At 40.8% G+C, this 14598-nt stretch overlaps 1 protein-coding gene across 1 annotated transcript in view; it reads left to right on the top strand.

Annotated features, from left to right (window-relative positions):
• The first annotated feature begins 14386 nt into the window (after positions 1-14386).
• The window catches only part of LOC141343759 (myomegalin), an 18680-nt gene continuing 18468 nt past the window's right edge, over positions 14387-14598 (top strand). Inside the window, exon 1 of the mRNA XM_073848394.1 lies at positions 14387-14393. Within this exon, the coding sequence (XP_073704495.1) occupies positions 14387-14393 (7 nt within the window). The remainder of the gene's footprint in view (positions 14394-14598) is intronic.

Here is a 14598-nt window from a genome sequence, read left to right as displayed (position 1 = left end):
AAGCAGCTTCACACGGACCTGTGAATGTAGGACAGTCGAACCGAACCTAGCGAGCGCGCGCAGCAGCTGTCCTCATGCACGCGCACAGAACGATCTACAGCGTTGTCGTCGGTTCTGTCTGCGAGGAATAACGACACGCTGAACGATGGAGGAATGATCGGAAACGGGCCGGGGTTTGATGATGAACTGGAGCGACGGAGCGGAGAGCGCGAGCAGGACTGCGACCAAACGGTGAGGATCGATCCCGGCCTTTATTTAATCTCTGCGCTTTGATGCTCAATTGATGACATGAATTCGCTCATCAGCGTCACACACGGCCTTCGTTTCATTTCAGCAGTGTTGTGTTTATGTGCTGATACAGTTGATTTGACATCAGGAGTAATATTCATGTTTTTGATGAGGGTTTTAGAGGTTCATTTCTAGAGGAGATCAATGCATGACTGCAGACGCACCTGATTCAAGTCTGAGAGAAATACATTATATCTATAGTATCCGTTCATCAGATAATGCAAACTGTATATTTGACTGATTCAGAGATCCTCCATCATCTTCATCTCATAAGCAGTGCTGTAAACCTGATCAGACATGATTGATCAATCCACCGGAGCTGCAGTGATCTGTCATTCACGTGATACGGTTTTTGCATTCTCACTGCTTTTTCAACTCCATTATTGGCTTCTCACGGCCTTCCAGAGAAGAGTGAAATACAGACGGACGATTACAGCAGTTAGAGGAGAGAAAGATGTGATTCACCGCCTCTCCATCAGAAACACGATGAGAAAAGCCTGGCAGCAGTGCTGATGTTCACCACCACAGAGCATGGTGATAGAAATGTGCATTCATTTGTTAATGGAAAGAGAAATATGCCAGATTTATGAGTTCATTATTGCAGATGTGCATGTAAAATGGTCCAAACCCAGAGGAACGCACTGTTGCTTTGTTGAGCTCTCATTTATGTTTCATGGCAGGATCAGCTTTGTCTCGGATGGTTCTGCTGAATCAAATCAGAGCCAATTGAGTCTGTACTTGTGACTCAGTAAGAGCTCAGAGATATAAAGCAGCTCAGATCAGTTTTGAGTTCAGATGGAGATCTTGTGATCGCAGACTTTTGTGTTTTAACAGATCTTTGTGGTGTATTTCTTCAAGATTAACATTTGAGATCCAGGAGAGGCTTTCAGATGAACTATGTGTGTATGTTGAATGTAAATGCTCTCATTTACACCTGACTCTAGTGTGTGTTCTGGTATATATGGTTTATGAGAACTCAAATGTGTATAATGACATGTGTACTACAACGGAAACGAGTGTCACTGTGAGCCGAACTCAAACTGCTGGTTTACTCTGATGTGCTTCAGTTCTTTACAATGTTTGTTCATTTGGAGCTGCTGTGTGTTTTCTGTAAATGTTCAGCTGTTGTTTAGTCAGGCAAATGTTTTGATGAAACATTGAAATACAGGTATGTGCTAAAAAATTAGAATATCGAGGGAAAGTCCATTTATTTCAATAATTTGTTTCAAATAGTGAAACTTGTATGTTATATTAGTTCACTACACACAAAGTGAAATATTTCAAGACTTTATTTGTTTCAATTTGGATGATTATGGATTAAAGACCAAATCCAGTATTTTACCAAATTAGAATATTTCATGTGACCAATAAAAAAGGATCTTAAACACATACTGGCCTTCTGAAAGTGTGTTAATGTACTGAATTATGTCCTCAGTACTAATTCCAGCATCAAGGTGGCGATCAGCCTTTGACACAGTTGAGGTGTTATGGAGCCCAAGTTGCTTTGATATTGGCCTTCAGCTCGTCTGCATTTCGAGGTCTCTGTTCCCTCATCTTCCTTTTGACAATACTCCATAGATTTTCAATGGGGTTTAAGTCAGGCCAGTTTGCCAGCCAATCAAGTCCAGTTATTCCATGGCTATTAAACCAGGTACTGGTAGTTTGTGGGCAGGTGCCAAATCCTGCTGGAAAGTATCATCTCCAAAAAGCTTGTCGGCAGCAGGAAGCATGAAATGCTCTAAAATGTCCTGGTAGACAGCTGCGTTGACTGTGGACTTGATAAAAGACAATGGACCCAGCAGCAGACGACATGCTCCCCAAACCATCACTGACTGTGGAAACTAAACACTGGACTTTAAGCAGCTTGACTTTTGTGCCTCTCTGGTCTTCCTCCAGACTCTGGGACCTTGATTTCCAAATCAAATGCAAAATTTGCTTTCATCTGAAAACAGGAGTTGGGACCACTGGGCAACAGACCAGTACTTTTTCTCCTCAGCCCAGCACAGATGTTTCTGATGTTGTTTTTGGTTCAGGAGTGAATTCTCCAGCTGTAGCCGCTGTCATGCAGACGTCTGTATGTGGTGGTTCTCCAGCCTCAGTCCACTCCTTATGAAGCTCCCCCAGATTTCTGAAACTCCCTTGCTTGACAATCCTCTCAAGGCTACGGTCATCCCTGCCACTTGTGCACCACATTTTTCCCTTCCTCTTCGCACTCTGTTAATATACTTCCATACTGCGCTCTGTGAGCATCCAGCTTCTTTTGCAATTGCCTTTTGAGATTTTCCTCCTTATGGAGGGTGTGAATGATGGTCTTCTGCACAAGCGTCAAGTCAGCAGTCTTCCCCTTGATTCTGAATCCTACTAAGCCAGACTGAGACAATTTAAAGGCTGAGGAAACCTTTTCAGGTGTTTTGCGTTAATTAGCTGACTAGATTGGGACACAGGGAGCCTACAATGTTGAACTTTGTCATGATATTCTAATTTTGTGAAATACTGGATTTGTTTTTTTTTTATCTTTAATCCATTGAAACAAATTGAAAAGCTTTAAATTGAAACAAAGGCTTGAAATATTTCACTTTGTGTGTAGTGAACTAATATAACATACAAGTTTCACTTTTTGAAACAAATTATTGAAATAATTGATTTAATGAAAGTATCGATTCATTCTGTGATTGATCTAAATCAGGGGTGGCGAACCTGTTAGGCATGATGAGACAAAAAAAAACCTTTATCACTGCAAAGAGCCACACAACAGATGCGCAAACAACAGTATATTTGTCACAATAACTTATACACCTAATTATATAATGCAATAGCTTTCATGGATTTAAAACAGCCTACCTCCTTTTACTTGACTCATCTTTGTATTTACGTTTAGCTGTACGCTTCCCTGACTCTGCCATGACAAACTGTTAACAAACTGCACATCACTCGTGTTAGTCAATTAGCTAATGTCTGTTAAATCGCATGAGAGGTTGAGTAAAATAAATAAATAAATAAATAAAAATCCAAATTAGACTCAGCAAATGCATTTAAATACATACCCATTTATTGCGAAATTAAGTTTCAACATTTTAAAAATAAACTGCGATTGTAAACACAGAACATGTGGACGGATTGAAGAGCCGCACAAGAGCATTGAAAGAGCCGCGGGTTCGATCTAAATCTTTAATTTGACTTGTTTAATTGAAGTTCAAGGCTGATGTCTGCAGGACATTGATCTGTTATTAGTGAAATTGGCCTCGGGACATGAGGCTTTCAGTACTGATCACTGATGATGATGATGATGATGATGATGATGATGATGATGTATCTAAAGACAGTGGATGATATATTTACACGATGTCTGTACGGCCATGCTGTGAAATGTTCAGATGTGTTTGTATTTGGGTCAGTAGTTATACAATGTTTAAATAATTTAAATAGTACCAATGCCTAATTATATATATAAGGGGTGGGCGATATGACCTGAAATTAATATCACGGTATTTTTCATCTTTTGAACGGTGACGGTATAATATCACGGTATTACTTTTTTTGGTACATTTTGGGAGGAGTAGCCTGTCCTGTCCCTTTAGTATGTGAATAAAGTTAATATTTTTATAATATAATAAGTAAATGGTAAGTATCCTTATCAAAAAGAGACATGGGAGAGTATTATGCATTCTCAACATATTTATTTTGCAAAAAACCTAAAGATCTTACTTAACAGTGTACAACAAAAAAACTATTTTTTATTGAAAATATTTTCTGCAATATTTAAAACCTTTTAATAATTGGGGGAAATCAACCCATGGCAACAGTTTAAAAGTAGACCAATTCTGTGGGGAAAAATGCGGACTTGGCAACCCTGCATCAACACCAGCTGCTGGAGTTAATAGGTGTGTTTGAGCTCATGCTGCGCTGCGCAGACCGATCGGCGAGATTAGCCGAAAGCAGTCGGGGAGGAGCTGAAAACGGAGCCGACAAGTTGGAGATCTCGTTGCTCCCTCAAACATGGCAGATCATGTGGCGTTTGCCTACTTTATTGCAGATGAATTGGAAGCTATAGAAATACCTTTTTTGTTGGAAGAAATGCAGCACATCCAAGTGAAGCAGCAACTACAGATTTCAGCATCAATCAATGTTGACCACATTACATTACATGTCTGTGACATTTTAGTTATTCCATAAAAAATATTACTTAAATATGCAGCTGAATACTATAAGTGGTCTCTATGAAAAAAGTACAGTAATAAACTTATGCACAAATCCAATATAAAGAATTTAAGGGAATAAAATGTACTGCAGTCAAAAGATCGTAAACTATTTACGAAATGGCATGCAAATTTATTTGTTCTGCACGAAACACGCGTGATCATGGTCATGTGGTGAATGTGGCCAATCGTGAGAAGCTGTGACGTCATCACAGTCTGGCGCAGTCCCTTCTGAAATGCTGCGCTGGCTGAGCAAGCCGGCTGTTCTCGAAACGCTCTCGCGTTACTTTGATGCCACACGTGAACGTCACGTGGCGTCGGCGCCGGTTCAAGTCGGACAAAATTTCTAACCGGCATGCACTACTTCAAGTCAGCCGCCGATCGGTCTGCGCAGCGCCGCACGAAGTCGAACGCATCTAATGTCATTGCACACATGAGTACGAAATTTTCGTCCGAGATTTTTGCACGTTAAAAAAAAATACAGGTTATGTTAATCGAGTTTACACACTGCCTCTGAAACTTTCGTCCGTCATAAAAAAATTCGGATCGTGTTTGATTTTCTGCATTTTCGCATCCATAATAAGCATTTTGATAAGGATGGCGAATATGAGAAAACTAAAAAAAAATGCATACGAAAATCGGACTCAGTGTACAATAGGGGTGGGACGATACAGGTAGCTCACGATTCAATTCTGTGGCGATATGTGGCCCACGATATCGATAATATCGCGATTCACGATATCTACGATATTCAATATATTGGAAGAAATTTCATCAACGATATATCACGATATATGTGACTGAAAAAGAAAAAAAATACCCATAATAAGGAAATCTTATGCATTTATTAATGCCAACATTTCCAACACTGTGCAAAGAAATATGCATTTGCATAATAACTCACTGCCTCCTGGTCTTAAATGTAAACACTGTACAGCTAGACAGATAAAAGTGCCTGAACATTAAAAAACAACATGAACATTAACTAACATGTGTAAACCATGATACTGAAACGTCAGTAGTAAGTTACTGTAAAGTGCTTTATGTTAACCTGGACAGTGGTCTCATCAAGGCATATTCTTCTTGAGGAACACTAACGCCTGTTTCACACATACTCCATCTGCAGTGTGTATGCAGTCCGTGTGCGTTACGTATGCGATGCAGTAGCAGCACGGACGCGTTTGCAGTCCGTTCCTGATCCGCGGCTGTTTACCACAAACACACCATTTATCCGTTATTTTGATTTCAAATACAAACGTGCTTTTTCAGCATTGTGATACTCTTTTATCACAGTACACTAATACAATTCTAGATATATTCACGTTTAAACTCAACGTATATTAAACAACGTATTATTCAATGCACTTGCACAGCAACCGCGTGCAGTGTGAACGCTCTAATCCGTTAACATGGGTGCGGAAAAAAATACTCAACGCATACGCACTGCAGACGGAGTATGTGTGAAACAGGCGTAACTGATCAGCATGCTCAACTAGCGGGTGCGTCTTTGATTTGTTTTTCGTTATCTTCCGCCATTCTTCTCACTTCTCTTTTTTTCTGCGCTTCTTCTCTGATGTTGTAAGATAACTTGTGTTCTTCACTGGCCGCTGCTTCCGCCACTTTACGCCTATTTACTCGAACAGCGCCCCCCGCAAACAGAATGGTAGATATTGGGTAGTGACAGTGACACTGACGACGGGTAAATTAATCATTTGTGTTGTAATAAAATATCGATATTGGCCGTTAGTGTATCGATTATTTATTGCGACAGAGAGCACAACAATATATTGCAATATCGATTTTTTTTCCCACCCCTAGTGTACAATGACCTTTAGATTTGAATGATCACGGGTCGAAAGTAAAGAGAGATGACAAACATAGACTGGAGGATTTGCTGCAATCTTGTACTCACTGACAAATATCTATTAACATTATAAGATGTGCTGCTCCCTTTACACAGAGTGTGCGTTATCGCAAAATCGAAAGTAAAAGTAAACAGGCCGGTCGCGTTCGCCTCGCGCCGCTCAATTTGTGATCCGCTGTGTAAATCCTTCGGCCGGCCGCCGGGAAAAGTCCCGACCTTTCTTCACAGTGTTTTACCAGTCGTTTAATGGCCACTCCCCTTTTACCTACCACCTGCAGAGCTGATACAAATATGTTTTACTTTATTTACAACAAGATATATAGTATAAGGACAGGTATTCAGACCACAACTGAACGTTTGAAGAAAATTTAATGCCTTATTATTTAGAATGAGCTATTATTGATGTAAATGCAGCCGTTCGAGGCACATAATTGATTTATTACGGTATTAACGGTATTAGAAAATCCATGTCGTGGCGCAATGTCACACCGGTGCTGACTATGACACCGGTGTACCGCCCACCCCTATATATATATATAATTATTATTATTTTTTTTAATTTTACAAGATTATGTTTAAAGGAGATACGATTTTAGAAGGGTTTCATAAACTTGATAAATGTGCCGTGCAGAGCTTTAAAGGAACAATATGTAGGATTGTGGCCAAAACTGGTACTGCAATCACTTTCTAAATACTGTAGAACGGTGTATCCCCCCTGACTCCAGGTTGCCAGATAAGCTGCAGGATCCAGCAGGACTGTAGGCTGCTACAAGGAGCTTCCAATGGCAAGTTCTACACAATAAGTTTTTTTTCTTCTGTTACTTATGTTTATGTTCACGAGAGATGTTTTGTGAAGTAATTAGGCGATTAGCCAAATATTTCGTAAAGATGCACTGTAATACCACATTTCAGTCGGAACATTGATTGTTTTCATACCCTGCTAGTGGTGCGATATAATTAAGCAATAAGGTACGAGAGGCCGTGCTGTATCGTGAATAAATCACGGCTGAAGGGCGTTGTTAGGAACCCCTTCAGCCGTGATTTATTCACGATACAGCACAGCCTCAAGTACCTTATTGCTTTTATAAAACGGTTACCACACAATAAAAATATTAATATCAAAAATATATATTAATTTATATATATTAGGTTGTACGTTTTCATAAAGTAAAATCATTAACTGCCTTCCGCTGTAAAAAGTAGTCCCTAACTGCTGCAGCTGTGTTTACGTTGCTAAGGGTGGTTGCTAAGGAGGTTCAATGATACACAAAACCGTTGAGTGAAGCGGTCATAGCAGTGCCGTATCATGAATACGACACAGCTGCTGACCAATCAGAATTGAGGAATGGAACTAACCGTTTTATAAAGCTTTTTATAAAACGCATTTAGCACGGGCGCCCGTGGAAAATCCACTGTGTACGGCAGCACGGGGCTTTAGCCTACACCAACAAACATGGTAGAATATAGCATCCAAAAGTCGAGGGTCAATTCCTTCTTTCATTCGTTTTTACCGAGGTAACGTTAGGCTACTCAATACGTCTCAATTACGTTTCACATTGCCATAATCGACGTGCTAATGTTGTTTTCCTCGGCGTTTCAGCATAATGACAGAGAAACGGGCTCTGATAATGCATTGATAATGTTAGCAATGACGACTCGCTGTTTCTATTTTCCAAACAAGTCAAGTCAAGTCAAGTCAAGTCACCTTTATTTATATAGCGCCTTTTACAATACAGATTGTGTCAAAGCAACTGCACAGTATTTAAACAGAACAATAGTGTGTAAGTAACGCATTATTGAAGATAATCAATTTTCAGTTAAAGGCAGTTCATCAATGAATTCAGTGATATCATCGTCAGTTCAGTTCAAATAGTATACGATATCGCTGGAAAATGTCCCCAACTAAGCAAGCCAGAGGCGACAGCGGCAAGGAACCAAAACTCCACAGGTGACAGAGATGGAGAAAAAAACCTTGGGAGAAACCAGGCTCAGTCGGGGGACCAGTTCTCCTCTGGCCAGACCAAACAACAGTTTGTACCAATGTCTGATTGTAGAGAACTCATCAGGATCCTGTGGTGTAGCGCCGATGGCCGTCAAGGTTGGCGAGGTCTTTATTGATGATCCGTCTCTGGAGCTCATCTGGTTGACATCCACGGCTATTGAAGTCATCTCCAGGTGGTGATCCATGATCTAAGCTGGTGCGGACTGGATCCGGGGGACTGGAGTGACCATCTGATCTGGATACAGGCTGGATCTGGTGGCTACGGTGACCTCGGAATAAGAATGAAACAGACTAATATTAGCGTAGATGCCATTCTTTTTACGATGCAGCGAGTGCATCAGATGTTATGGAAGGTGTTTTCGGTTCCGGTTGACCTAATTAATGCAGCCTAACAATCCTTTAACGGATTTGAATTATAGAAATGTGTTAATGTTTTATGTGTAAGCCAGGTTAAAGAGATGTGTCTTTAATCTAGATTTAAACTGACAGAGTGTGTCTGCCTCCCGAACAGTGTTAGGTAGATTGTTCCAGAGTTTAGGTGCTAGATAAGAAAATGATCTGCCGCCGGCAGTTGATTTTGATATTCTAGGTATTATCAAATTGCCAGAATTTTGAGAACGCAGCGGACGTGAAGGACTATAATACGATAGGAGCTCGTTCAAGTACTGAGGAGCTAAACCATTGAGGGCTTTATAAGTAATTAGCAAGATTTTAAAATCTATACGATGTTTTATAGGGAGCCAATGCAGTGCTGACAGAACCGGGCTAATATGCTCATACTTTCTGGTTCTAGTAAGAACTCTAGCTGCTGCATTTTGGACCAGCTGGAGTCTGGCCAAACAATTCCTTACCTTTTCAATTCGATGACCCCACCTCCTCCATATGCGCTACGTTACTTTGCACGAACATATATACCTTTGTTCGTCTGTCGTGAATATTTGAAATGTCTATTTACATTAAGTACAAGTAAGTTAGCCAAACATAGATGAATCTTAACGTTACCTGTCCAGGAGAAAATTAGCAACGTTGGCATCTGTCTTCAAATTCGTGTCTGTTTTCAGCCGTCTCCATCTGTCAAAGGCATCTCCTATACAAATCCTTGTTTTATTTCGGACTTTGTCACGACGTTCTTTGGATTCATAACGAGGTCTTTTAGGTTTCGTAACTTTATACATGTTTTTCCGACTCGTTCTTAGCAGCAGCTGTAACTAACTAGAGCAGAGCTGGCAACCCGTCTCACGAAACTCTACTGACTTCGTGATTGGTGGATAGCTGGAGGGTGGAGCCTCAGACCAAAACACAAAACGACAACAATAACATCAGTTGAGGGCTGCAACTTGCACTTTTAAATGACAACATCCTGGCCAGACCACTGTTGTCAGTGATATAAGTATTTGAAATGAACATGATTTCTTAATGTCTAGTGACATGTTAGGGCCATTTTATGATTGACTGACATAAATTTCTTACATAATGTTCCTTTAATGTTTAGTTACTTGAAATAATGTCCAGATGTGGTGTGTCTTTGCTCTTTAATTACTGTTCTTTATTTAATCTGTTTGTGCTGGTGATGTGGCTTGAGTTTTAAGTGAAATAAAAGACCTTAAATGTCATTTTATACTGAATCTGTTGATGTTTCATCATAGCTAACAGTTTCTTCATTCAGGCTGGATTTTCCTGGTCAAAACAGGGAAGAATTTATTGTTCTCTGTTTTGTTTGATTGTTTTCTTTACTTTCCAGCTCTGCTAAAAAACAGCAACAAAAATAGTTCAGTAATGAACGCATAATTTATTATTGATTTTTGGATTCCTGTTCTGTTTTTCTCAGAGATTTTGTTGTGGATGAAGAGGATAATGAGTGCAGAGCTGCTGGTTACATGACAGGTAAAACACACGCACACACTAAATCAATACATATAGTTGAATAAATATAGTTTAACAAGCATTTGTGTGTTTGTAGATTGTCTAAATGAAGACACTGATAAAGTTCCTCTTCAGACGCACCCACTGAGGGAATTTGAACAGGTGAGATCTTCTGACTTTGTCTGCAGCGGTTCAGCTATATATATATAAATAATGGATCAAATGAAACCATTTTCATCAGTGAACTAAAACAGTGGCAAGGGAACACGCGGTTGTCTATCACAGATCCACGATGGAGTAAATGAAACCGTTTGTGTTCTGAATCTGTGTTGCTCTCTAGTGCCACCCTCTGCTGTCTGCTGGATCACATCTTTGTTTGCTTGTAGCATCAGTGAGAGACGTCTGTGCTGACTCTGAGCAGCATTTACACACCCGTCCAAGGCTGTAACCATCTTTTCAACATTGGGGGGACCAAATATATATACAGTATATACACATACACATATTTAGGGTTAATAGTATTTATACCACTGGTCTCAAACTCAATTCCTGGAGGGCCACAGCTCTGCACATTTTCACTCCAACCCTAATCAAACACACCTGATCCAGCTAATCGAGATCTTCAGGATTACTAGAAACTCCAAGCAGGTGTGAGCTGAGCTGCGGCCCTCCAGGAATTGAGTTTGAGACCTCTGATTTATACAGTAAACCTTGCCTACTTTGGCCATCTTAATTATTTTGACATTGATGAGAGCAGTAACCCTGCTGAAGGTTTTGTCATCCAGAGCGCTGTGTAATAGAGTAAAGCAGATTAGTGCGATCATTTCAAATAATGGGGGACAGATTGGCCGTTTCTCATTGTTGGGGGTGAGGGGGGCTGCTAGCTGTCCAACAATGGCGCGTCTCTGAGTTTTGCTGTAAGGTACAGAAATACTAGTCACTAGTTTTGTCTCTGCTGCTGGATTCTGAGCTCATTCTTGAGGAAAACACATTTACACTTTAAACAACAGCAGATGATGAGTGTAAGACAGTTTCTCATGAGCTTAAAACACCTTCTGATTGATTCAGTGCTTGATATTGTGCCTATGGATGTACATGAGCGGTCAAAAGTTTGGAATAACTAAGTTTGTTTTTTAAATAAGTCTGTTCTGCTCACCAAGGCAAAAATGTTTTCAACATTGATCATAATCAGAAATGTTTCTTGAGCAGCAAATCGGCATATTAGAATGATTTCTGAAGGATCATGTAACACTGAAGACTGGAAGACTTGCATTAGTGTGATTCCAGAGTCTTCATCATCATCATCATCATCATCATCATCATCATCATCATCATCATCATCACTGTTATTCTGGCGTGAGGGGAATGGCAGCAGGTGTGTCTGACTGCTGGTGTATTTATAGAAGTTGTTCTCCAGGGCCTAAAACACACAGTGATGCCAGGAAGAGTTTGACAGCAGCTGGTTCAGAGTTACGTAACACAATCAGACCAGAGATGGGACGGACGGACGGACGGCGGCTGTGGGACTCCAGATGGACTTCAGGAGGGTTATCTGAGGGGAGTCTGGAATAAACACACGTGAAGCGCTGCTGGGACGGTTCCTCCTGCCGCTCCTCAGGGCCAGTTATTATTAGTGAGTCGGTTTCTGAGCGTCCGTCCGTGATGGACCGAGTCCAGTCTGTTCATAATCGTAGTCATGTGATCTCACCTCCGTCTGAACCCGCTCTGATCGTGTCCCGCGTGACCGCGGCCCGTCCTCCGGTTGGCTCGTCTGTGGGCTGTCAGGGATTCCTGGGATTTCTTCCAGAGTAAAAAAAGCTCTGCCGTCTCTATCTCCGTCCTAAAGCTCATCATGGAGTCACGGCTCTGCGGCCCCGGGCCCTTGTAGCGGCCCCTCGTTCTCTGTGTGTTTGAGCGTGAAGATGGCGGGTGAATGTGATCGTCACGTAGCTGTGGATCTTTCGTTAGTTTCGTTCTGTTGTAGTTGTGTTCGATTAGTGTGATGTGTGCGAGCGCCGGCAGACGGACGGTGTGATGATCGACACACACACACACACACACACACACACACTCCCGCCGGACATGTCTAACACTTACCGAACTCTCTCACAGCACCTCAATGACCTGAAGAAGGAGAACTTCAGCCTCAAGCTGCGCATCTACTTCCTGGAGGAGCGGATCCAGCAGAAGTTTGAGGACAGCAGCGATGAGATCTACAGAACGGTGAGACGACGGACGCCTTCAGATCCGCTGTCTGTGCGATTAAAGTGATGAACGTCAGCAGCGGAGTTAACATGCAAATATAATACCCTAAAGATTTATCAATAATAATGATAATATAAATATAATTTAATTTGTTTAGGACCTTTGTACATTAAAAAAAAATGTTCATAAAATGCAGGTCATAGTGCAGAAGCGGACGTTCCCGTAAGATCTGGGACGGATCCGCGGGTCGTGTGAAAGAGATTTAGTTGTACTTACACAGAAAAACGTCAATTTGTTAATCCTGAACGTCTTTTTATTTGATGATATTCAACATAGTTTTTTGTTAAAATCTGCTGATTGTACCTGTTGAATGTAATTACGCTGCTACATTGATTTTGGTAAAATCACAAGAATTACTTTTAATCGTTTTGGAAGCATCATGTTGTTCATTACATGATCAGTAATGGCGTTGTGTGCTGTTTTTCTCATGTTAAACTAAGTCTTTGAGTATATGTATATTAGTTATTTGCTGAAAACAATATAACAATTGATTAAAAATCCCTCACTAAACCATATACTATACTAAACATGCTGCAGGATATTGAAATACAGGCTAATATGCATAAACGTTTGGGGATTAAAGTAAGTGATATGTATTAGGGTTAGGTTATCTAAATCTAAGCTAATGTAAACATGATTTGTGACCCTAGACCATAAAATCTCAAGTAGCACAGGTATATTTGTAGCAAAAGCCAAAAATACATTGTATGAGTCAAAATGATTGATTTTTCTTTTATACCAGAAATCATTAGGATATTAAGATCATGTTTCATGAAGATATTTTGTCAATTTTGTAAAATGGAATATATATCAAAACTTAATTTTTGATTAGTAATATGCATTGCTAAGAACTTCATCTGGACAACTTTAAAGGCAAATTTTTATGTGTTTTTTTTTGCACCCTCAGATTCCAGATTTTCTGAATCTCGATCAAATATTGTCTAACAAACCATACATCAATGGAAAGCTTATTTATTCAGATAAAGAAACCTTTGGACTGGTTTTGTGGTCCAGGGTCCCATTTCTTCACTGCCGTGTGACATTAGTGTGGGTCGAGTGAGAGCAGTGTCCGTCTGAAGTGGTTAGGGTGATTTTATGCTTGTGACGCGTTGCTGATCAGATGTCCTCTGCAACAACAACTAAAAAATACACATCTTCAGAACTTTTCTTGAAAGTGTCTCAGAGCTCATGAGGAATTACTAAAGAGTTTACATACAGTTCTACAAAAACCCTTCTGAACGTTCTGGTACATAACGCACTAGTGCTGGTCACGTGTGTGTTTCAGCAGGTAAACAGTCGACAGCTGTTCACTTCACTTGTGCTTTAGTATCAGCGCCGCATTCCAGTCCACTAAAAATAACCTGTGAGATGCCAGAACCGCCTGTTAAAGGACACTGATTAATCTCACACACACACACACACACATATAGAGAGACACACACACACACACACACACACACACACACACACACACACACACACACACACACACACACACACACACGGGTATCATTTGAAGGGTAATGTGAGAGTGTTCCTGCTGAGTGTGAGTGTTTCATCTGCTGATATGAAGAACTGTCATCTTCTGCTGTCGTGTGAACAAACATTTAAAGATGTTTGGTTTGTTCCAGAACATCGAGCTGAAGGTGGAGGTGGAAAGTCTGAAACAGGAGCTGCAGGAAAAACAGCAACTGCTGGATAAAGCGCTGTACGTACATCTGTCTGTCTCTTATCCGTCTACATTCATCCTCCTGTGTCTGTGCTCATGGGGACGAGGGAGAGACGGGTGTGACCGGTTTAATAGCTGGTTATCTGATCTTATGATCCTCATTCCTTTTTAAAAGCAGCTCACAGATGAACACGCTTACAGACACAGCGGCGTGAGCCATTCTGAGCTACGGCACAAATATGACGAGTGTGTGTGTGTGTGTGTGTGTGTGTGTGTGTGTGTGTGTGTGTGTCTCTATATGTGTGTGTGTGTGTGTGTGTGGTGTGTGTGTGTGTGTGTCTCTATATGTGTGTGTGTGTGTGTGTGTGTGTGTGTGTGTGTCTCTATATGTGTGTGTGTGTGTGTGTGTGTGTGTGTGTGTGTGTGTGTGTGTGTCTCTATATGTGTGTGT

The sequence above is a fragment of the Garra rufa genome, chromosome 10 (genome assembly GCF_049309525.1).
Source record: "Garra rufa chromosome 10, GarRuf1.0, whole genome shotgun sequence".
Taxonomy (NCBI): Eukaryota; Metazoa; Chordata; class Actinopteri; order Cypriniformes; family Cyprinidae; genus Garra; species Garra rufa.
Note: the sequence above shows the minus strand (reverse complement) of the source record. Positions and strands in the feature narration are given on the sequence as shown.